We start from the raw sequence: 9,584 nt of genomic DNA on the forward strand, positions 1-9,584 counted from the left end.
CCTTATTTTCAATAAGCAATCCTGAAAAATATTTGGGGGTGCTTAACTTTTTTCCAGGTGTATATAATGAATAAAGGTCATTTAACAGTAACATGGGGTTTTTCCTAATCACTTATCAATCTCTTCATCATGAGGATGAAACAAAAATGTAGTTATAGTTCTCACATGGCTGGTGAAAGTGTTTAGTCTAAGATATAATGCCTCTCCTAGTCCTTGCTGCATTCTCAAACCAAGATCTCACCTCGTCTGTAGTTCCTCCTTTACATGGCCTCAAAAAGAGCCCTCAAATGTTCATGATTTATAAATGCTACTGTGCCAGAGTGGAATAGAAAAAGAAGCACACTGAAAATAATCTATGCAATAAAACAATCCTTTGATCATGCCATCAAAATATATTTGATAACTAGAATATGATATGCGAGTACAATAATATCTGAGAAGTAGTTACAAGTATCCACAATACAGAACCTTCCAAGAATTTTATTCAGATTAATAGTTTAAACATGGAAAGTATAGGAAATACAATACACAAGCGAAAAAAAGAAAATATTTATTTACAAGGTATTGGTTACAAACTGGCCAGCTTCTACTTTTGTAACTCCTACTGGATGTTGAAACTGAAAACAAGGTTTTCAAAAATGTCCACACAGGATAAGGATCTAAGAAAGAATCATGTAATATTACACTTTCAAATCAGACCACATTCCTTTGTGCATTATCCTCAGATTACTTACATGAACAACTACGCCAAGAGAAAAAAATAACCCAATTATACCAATTTATACAAGCATCTCTTTCACCTTTTAAGGTGAGCTTGCACTACCACATCAAGTAGACACAGACACAAAGTCAAACTGGTACCAGCTTGTTTAGGATAAAAGTATGTTACTTTTACTTTAGTTAAAGGATTAGCAAATGTTTAAAACCTTTTGAGATCTGGTTCACAAGAATTTCATTCATTATATGCAGAACTTCTGCAGAAAACTACCTGAATATATGTTATTACAGGCATATTCTAAATTAGTTATGAATGAGTAAAATTAACAGTTATTTCAACTGTCACCCATGTCACCCTTAAAATGTATCATGCAAGTCATTCTAAATGATTTGAGCAAGTGCTACATTCTGTACCTATAATGGAGCACTTGAGTTTTATAATAATTTGTGTTACGTGCCAATATCAAGACTTGTCACTGCTAAATAAAAAACTTAAAAGCTTAAAGCATCTCAACCATAACCTGTTAATAAGTTGATAACTGTTCATCATATTTCAATCTTACTTAGAGTTACATTACTTTTCTAAGTATAACATCAATTTTTAAACTTATCAGTGCGATATTTATATAATACCATTCAGGTTGAACAGTTGTCCTGATTAGCAAGTTAAATATAAGATTCTGGTACAGGTTGGACAGTTGTCCTGATTAAATATTGTCGCTTTACAACTGTCCAACCTGAATGGTATTATATCCTGATTAGATAGTTAAATATAAGATTCTGGTAGTCTTTTGTCTTTAAAATATTGTATTTGAAGCCTATAGATACATTATTGGAATCTATAACATAAAGAAAGAGACGCAGTTGGGGCCTCAAAGGTGAATAGCAAATGTAAATAATATATGGTTGCATATCATATATATATTAACTTAAGGTTTCAAAAAAACTTTTTACCTTCTGTCTTTTTTGGTTTGAGTTTTGAGTTCTCTTTTTTAAGCTTTTTGGATTTTTGTACAGTTGATCCATATTTTGATAAAGGTACTGCTCTTTTTTTCTGATTAGAAACATTAGAAACTGAGTTCTTTTCTGTTTGTCCTAATATTGATGGGTCTGGTTTAGAATAATCTTCTGTTGACTCCTGTTGGGCACAAGTTGATTGGAGTTGCTTTTTAATTGAAGTCAGTTTCACTTGGAATTCTGATGTATCCTTCTGTGCACTATCTGCACCACAACTTCTGGTCATTTTCTTGAAGGGGGAACTATGCTTTTGAAAAATACTTCCACATTTAATAGCAGACTTTACAAACGTTTTTGTAGTTTTTCCACAAAGTGTAAATAGTTTTTCTACATCAATATGAACATTATACTTAGATAAATATGAACAAAGTTCTTTTCTGGATCTCAGTTTTTTTCCATCTGGCCTAGAAATAAAAATAAAATCCAAAGAACAACAGTTTCATTTAGTATGTTGAACATGCAAATATTGATATTTGCTTACAAGCTAGATATTATATAATTCTCTTTCTAATTAGTTTTTATATACAAATGAAGGAAATATTGCATTTTAAGTTCTCTTTCCTTTGTACTAACAGCCTTTCATCAAGAATGATTAGATCTATAGTAAAAAGTTCTAACACATTGGTTGGTCCGGTGATAATCATTTTCTTCAGTTATTGTCCTGTTAAACATTATGCTTTATAAATAAATTAATCTAATGTCTTAAATGAACACCCAAATTTGACTATTTACAAGATAAGCAAAAGGAATGTGTGTTTCATTGTATTCATTATTTTGTGATTCATAATCAAATTGTTCACAACCTAAGAACTACAATATCTCTAAAAAAAACACTATTTTTAAACTTTGAAGTTTAAAATGGAGATACAAGTGAAAAAGCTTTTACTTCATGTATCATTATCTAAATAAACTAACATATTACTAGTGGTCTCCATTAATTACATGTAAGAGCAAATTTTACCCTCATACTATTATTGACAGGTATGATTACTGCTAAGCAAAAGCAAGATTTTCATGAAATGTTTTACAATATTTTTATGAATTATTATACACAATATCCTAACAAATGAAAAGAAGACTTAATGCAATAAGATTTATATTTTTCCTGTGCAATGAACATAATTGCCAGCAAGGAATAATTTCCAAGCATACTGCAACATTAGCAGCAATATCAGTACAGACATATTTTTTACAATTCATGTTAATATTTTCAGTTTTCACAAAAATTACATGCTTAACTCAATAAGACAATTTAAAGAAAACACCTATGAATTACATAATATATAAATATAATCAACTTGGCCCCAGTAATATTTTCATGAACTGATATGAAACATGACTTTTAATGACATAAGCAACATTATGTAATAATTTTCAAAGATCCCAAGCAAATTCAAACCATTCAACACTGAAAACATTAAATTTGATGAGCTTTGGTGTTAACAAATGCTTTTGCTATTGGTTATATATTTGATGGACCTTCCTCCTGGTATATTTCATTCACCAGAAGCAACATAACAAATAATAAACCATTTTACAGACATTGCATGATACAATCTTTTATTTAGACACATTTTCAAAAATAATGTAATTTCAAATAAAATTTTAATAGCATGCTCATACCCAACATGAAGACTTTACCAAAACTCAAAAATTTAATAAATATGTATAAATGTGACAATCTCAACAATTTCCATAAAAATGTTAAACTGAAATGTGACAAATTACAGATACTGTATAGACTGCAAAGGAAGTTAATCATTACAAACATAGAAAACAGTCTTCTAAATAGTGAAAGATACTTTATCAAATGTATAGACTGCAAAGGAAGTTAATCATTACAAACATAGAAAACAGTCTTCTAAATAGTGAAAGATACTTTAGCAAATGTATAGACTGCAAAGGAAGTTAATCATTACAAACATAGAAAACAGTCTTCTAAATAGTGAAAGATACTTTAGCAAATGTATAGACTGCAAAGGAAGTTAATCATTTCAAACATTGAAAGATACTTTAGCAAATGTATAGACTGCAAAGGAAGTTAATCATTACCAACATAGAAAACAGTCTTCTAAATAGTGAAAGATACTTAAGTTAAGCCCACCCCTGCACATCATATAAATATAAAACAAGCCTTAAAATGGTACAAATCATAAGGCAAAAAGTTCTAGTTTTTTCATCAATTTTTTATGAAGGATGGGCTTCATTCAGCTTGGAATAAGATGAAGTCCATTCTTGGCTGAATTGTTGACACAGCAACTTGAAGATTCTCCTCTACTTGCAGATGAGATTGCAATATTGTTTGGATTGCTGTCAGAACAAAAAAATATTGACTCACACAGATATGCCAATGTGAAAGGAAAAAAGCTCTCATCACTTTTCATGACAGGTCAGAGTATTCTTTGCAAATTAGCATCTAGAAACTCCAAAATTAGTTTTGACTTGAATTTTATCTGAAGGATTTTATAACTCAATAGTTCTTTAAGCTTTCCTTTAAGTTATGTTGCCAATAAATGAATTCCAGATCTAATCCTGTTCTTTTATTGATTCTTGGAGTTAATGTGCAAATTGATACTGAAGTTTTTTAGATGAATAGAAACACTGTCATAAATAAGACAATTATTTAACTCATTTTCTTCTAAGAATTCATTGAGGCAAGGAAACATTTCATAGTATACATTCTTAAACTGATTTTTCAACAGCACAAGTTTCTTGCAAAATACAAACACTTTTCTATTATTACTATTCTGACCATGCAGTGACAAGCTAAGTTCAGTAGTTTCTTGAAACAATCAGCCAGGTTGCAGTACTAGAAACCACTTTTCATTCATAAAATGCACTGTTAGTGTGGAGTTGCTGTCTAAACAACAACAACAACACATAGTTCATCTTTCAGCTGCACAATGCGACTGAGCATCTTCTCACAAGACAACCAGTGCACATCTGTATGCAGCAGGAACACATCATACATGGATCCCATTTCTCAACGAATAATGGAAAACAGCCTGCAATTCAAAGCTCCTTTTTTCACAAAATTCACAACAATCACAGTATTTTCCAGCACTTTGTTTGCTTCTGGCTTCATTTTCTTTGGAACTAATGCTTTGTTGGGCAAGAACACATACTTTGTTGGGCAAGAACACATACTTTGTTGGGCAAGAACACATACTTTGTTGGGCAAGAACACATACTTTGTGGGCAAGAACACATACTTTGTTGGGCAAGAACACATACTTTGTTGGGCAAGAACACATACTTTGTTGGGCAAGAACACATACTTTGTTGGGCAAGAACACATACTTTGTTGGGTAAGAACACATACTTTGTGGGGCAAGAACACATACTTTGTTGGGCAAGAACACATACTTTGTTGGGCAAGAACACATACTTTGTTTCTGAATTTTTTCTTTTTCCCACATGTGCAGCTGCCCTTTCAGTGAATACCCCAACACAATTATTCTAAGATAGACTGCCTGTGGAAAAATAATCAACAAGATTGAAGATGGCTTCCCCTGTAGTTCTCCCTACCAAAACTGAAACTCTTCATGCATTTCCCATTCATATCAATATCTTACAAGTAACAGAAACTGAGCTAAATTTGCAATATTTGTGGTTTCATCGAGTTGCACAATGAATTTTGGGACTGATCTGGATGCATATTATCAATTTAATTTTTGTCAGCAGAGATTGCATCTGTAAGCCTCACAACAATGTCACATGATAATGGGATAGAATTGAGAGCCCGACTCTATACATGATCTTATTGTTTTATGGCAGCAGGATGAACTAGCGTCTCCCCTATGTTGTATGCTGTTCCAATCAAATAAGATGCTTCTAAAGAAGCTTTCAAGGCTTTTGATGGAACAGTGACTTACTATTCAGTTTTTTTTTATTACTTGATGGTTTTACCCACATGCTCAAGAAGTTTGGTTTCCAAATGCCTTGCAAGATTATTTGGCACCAAAATTTGAACAAAAAATTCACTATAGCTATTCCTTGTTATTAGCAACAATGTAAGTGAAACCAATTTTAAATAATCCTCTTCATACTTACATTATTTAGTTTTTGGTTTGGTTTTCAGTTCACCAACAAAAGTAGAAGAAATGGAAACTGAGGAAGTGCTTGGTCCAACTACAGAGCTATCAGTTTGTTATTCTTCATTGTCATCATCATTTAACAATTTCTTCTGTTTTATTCCTGCACTATCATTCATCTTATGCCAATATGTAATACCCACTTATCCATGTTTTTGACAAACTAGTACATGTACACTAATGTAAAAAACAGGAAATTAACATTTTCCTTAGCTGAAAATCTATTTCCAATAGATATCTCAGTTAAGTATCTTTCCTGTGCATCTGTCTTAAGGATTTGCATACCACTAGCCTTTAGGCAAATCCCACCTCATTTCAAAAGATTTCTATTTAATTGTGCTATTGTATAATGATATTATTATGCAGCAAACCCTCCCCCCCCCACTAGTAAGAGGGCAATGAACTTCATTGTGCACTAACTCCCTCTACATATCTGCACTCATAAATCGTCATTGATACTGACACAGAAGGCGACAGTAGCCATGAGTGAGGAGGATGGGTGGGAATGTGTGTGAAGAGGTATATATATATATATATATATGGGAAATACATTTTTCACACAGTTCAGCTAGAATCTCATGTTAAAGTAGTGAAGAGGCCAGTGCAAAAATTTACCTAGTTGAGTTTTCTTCAGAAAGCACCTGAAGGACACCCACTACATGTGGCCCCCTAAGGGCATGCCCATGGGAGACCACATCTCATCTCTTCCAGGTTATACTCTTCGTCTAGAAAAAAGAATAGAGGAAGAGGCACACAAGCCCCATGTATTGCAGGGATGGGTAGAATAAAAACATGTCTGTACAAATAACTGCCCACAAGAGGTTAGAGAGCTAATATGTGTAAAGTGGTTGGGGCATGTTCAGACTGTATCTTGTGCTCCTCTCAACTATATCACCAAACTTTATTGGACCAACACTAGCTGCAAGAGGATGGCACTGTTGTTAGTGTGTGCTCATTTCAACTCAACTGAACAGACATGGCCAAAGGAGGAGAAGGGCACAGTATAATTGTGCATGCTCTACTTGACAGTTGCAGGAGGAAGGCACAGCATTTTCTCACCTCAATTCAACTGTACAGACTCAGGCCACAGGATTAAGGGCACCCCACTTCCTACCAACTGACACCCCTTGTTCTAGTCCCAGCAGTTAATTCCCAATCAGTGAGGATTCTCCATGGTCTGCCATCCCAGCACATACAAATTGGTATATGGCAAAGGTCTCCAGGATGGACATAATTATGATGCAATACATCATGACGATGAACCTACAAGCAGTCTTGTTGAAAACTCCATCTCAACAGTGAGCATTATAGACCATAAAGGCCGTACAGTGTGGATTTAACAGAAGTCACCGCATAGGAAGAAAAAATAAGAAAACTTATCCTCTCATAGCTGAGCTGAGGATTATAAGACAGCGACAGTAGGCAAACGAAATCTAGTGGAGGTGGAGACAGCCAGAAGATGAAGAAAGATAATGTGAAATGAAAGTGAAAAGAGTGGTCCACATGCTGACTGGGATGATCTCCTCTTATGGATGATGAAAACAAGCTGCCAGGAACAAAATGAAAATGCGTATCTGGTGAGAAGAACCTTGGAAAAGACGATAGTCATTAGAAGAAAAGAAAGAATAAGCCAAAAGAATAAGTTGGCGAATCCAACTGGTAAGGGTAATCAGGGAAAGGTCTCTGGATAAGGAAAGATTCCAATGGAAAAAGAAATGGGAATGGGAACCACAGAAGGACACCATGCATGTCACATAACACTGGAAAGCCCACACTGGACACAGGAGGCGATTAGATCAGAACAAGAGTACAAATGTGAAATAGAAGGTAGAGAAATTGGAGTGAAGGTAAAATTTTACTCCTGAGCAGCAGAAGTCTCAGGAAGAAAGGAACAATCTGGATAAAGGATTACACAAGTACTGTGGTAGAGGATACAAGATACATTGAGGGCGATCACATCTGACTGATGATGTCTACAGGCTAAGAGGAGGAGGAAATAGGCATTTAAAGAAAGGTGGTTAAGAGAACAAGAAGACATAGACTCAAACAGAGGGAGAGTAAGTGCATGTAAGACAACATTAAGATTCCAATCTGGCAAGAGTGTGAGTGAGGAGGGCAAAAAGAACAAAACAAAAGGGAGAAAACAGGAGAGAAAAAGACATTAGAAATGGAAAAAACGAACAGTAGTGGACAAGGCCGCCCTATAGTTAGCAATGGTAGACACTGAAAGACCACTGTCAAACAGCCAAGTGAAGAAATCAAAAAGATGAGAGACTGTGGGATGGGAAAGGTGGAGGCATTGACAGAAAGATCAATGGTGAAAAAAAAAACATTTATGCTGATTGGTTGGATAAGGGATGCTACTTGAGTGGACAGGGCAGTCCTCCTTGCAAGTGACTGGACAAAAGCCATGCGTGAAACCAGAGTGTGGGAGCAAATGAGTGAAACACGGACAAATGAGGCTGACAAAGGAAAGATGGTGAGAGAGGAAGAGGTAATGCCGGTGATAACTGTAAAAGCAGGTGAATACACTAGCTGTGGGCCCAGAACAGGAGATCCAATATGTGAAAACAAAAGAAAGAGAATTGTTGCTCCTTGCCAAGTGATGTAAGAGACCAATGGTCAAGTTGTCAGAATGGATCATTACCAATTTGCCCATCACAACTAGAAGGAAATGATCCCATAGCCAACAGTTTATTAGTTTGTTTGAGTTTCGTGCAAAGCTATATCACGGCTATCTGCACTAGCCATCCCAAATTTAGATGTGGGGAGTAGATGCACATGGGCCAAAAGAGTGCCTCAACCCCAAAAGATCCCAACAACAAAGGGGGCCAAATGTGAAAGGAAAGGGCCAGTGAAGACAATCACACCAATGTGGTAAAAAGGAGGGAATGGACATTCATCAAAAATCCCTCAAGAGATTGGTGGATAGCCTTGGACAAGGGTTGAATGGAGGAGAGGTAACAAAGGGGAGTCGTGAGGGTTAAATGAAGTCGGGTGAACTGAGCCTCGGAAAAATTAATTGATGTATCGGGGTCTGAATTATAAACAGAGATTAACAAATCCAACTGCTGAGAGTAGAGGAAGGGATTCACAGGATAATGATAAGCCAACATGCGAGCCTCAGAAGTATGTGGGGGGGATGAGACATGCTGATCCCCTAATGTAATTGATCAGCAAAATGTTGTGAAAGGGAGGCAAAACTAAATAACAGGAAGAAGAAAAATCATGTAACAGGGAATGGGAGGGGTCATATGACACTGGAGATAAAGACAAAACATACCTGTGTCACCATGTCCAGAAAAGTAGATGAAGGTCGAGGCATATCTACAATATCAATTGAGACTGCACAGCAAAAAAAAAGGAGGAGAAAAAAAAAGACTTAGCAAATCTTTGTCATCCTGCCCAACCTCTCCCATACAGGGGAGAACTGGTTAGGGTTAGGAGAACACTCAAACTGCATGAAAGATTCCAACTCCTGGCAGATGAGGGCCAATAACATAGAGCCAGAACCCACAGTAACAGCTCATTTGGTCAGTGGCATGTTTAGCAATTGAAATTGTAGTAATATTAAACTGTAAATTCATCATAAGAAAACAAATGGGACACTGCAGATGAACCTTCTTGGTGCAAAACAATGGCGAGAGAAACTTAATTTCCAATGAATTGCAAAAAATTGAAGTTCAAAATAGGTACAAAATAATCCATAAAAAATAGAAAAAAAAAAAAAGAAAAAGACAGTAGAGACAATAATAG

The 9,584-nt window shown here is 35.3% G+C and overlaps 1 protein-coding gene across 1 annotated transcript in view; it reads right to left on the reverse strand.

Annotated features, from left to right (window-relative positions):
- Positions 1–42: 42 nt before the first annotated feature.
- The window catches only part of LOC106473734 (methyl-CpG-binding domain protein 4-like), a 46,849-nt gene continuing 37,307 nt past the window's right edge, over positions 43–9,584 (reverse strand). The window contains exons 4-5 of the mRNA XM_022402126.1: positions 1,672–2,138; positions 43–659 (exon numbers count right to left, since the gene is read on the reverse strand). Coding sequence (XP_022257834.1) covers positions 490–659; positions 1,672–2,138 — 637 coding nt within the window. The 3' untranslated portion in view covers positions 43–489. The remainder of the gene's footprint in view (positions 660–1,671; positions 2,139–9,584) is intronic.

The sequence above is a fragment of the Limulus polyphemus genome, unplaced genomic scaffold (assembly GCF_000517525.1).
Source record: "Limulus polyphemus unplaced genomic scaffold, Limulus_polyphemus-2.1.2 Scaffold6450, whole genome shotgun sequence".
NCBI lineage: Eukaryota > Metazoa > Arthropoda > Merostomata > Xiphosura > Limulidae > Limulus > Limulus polyphemus.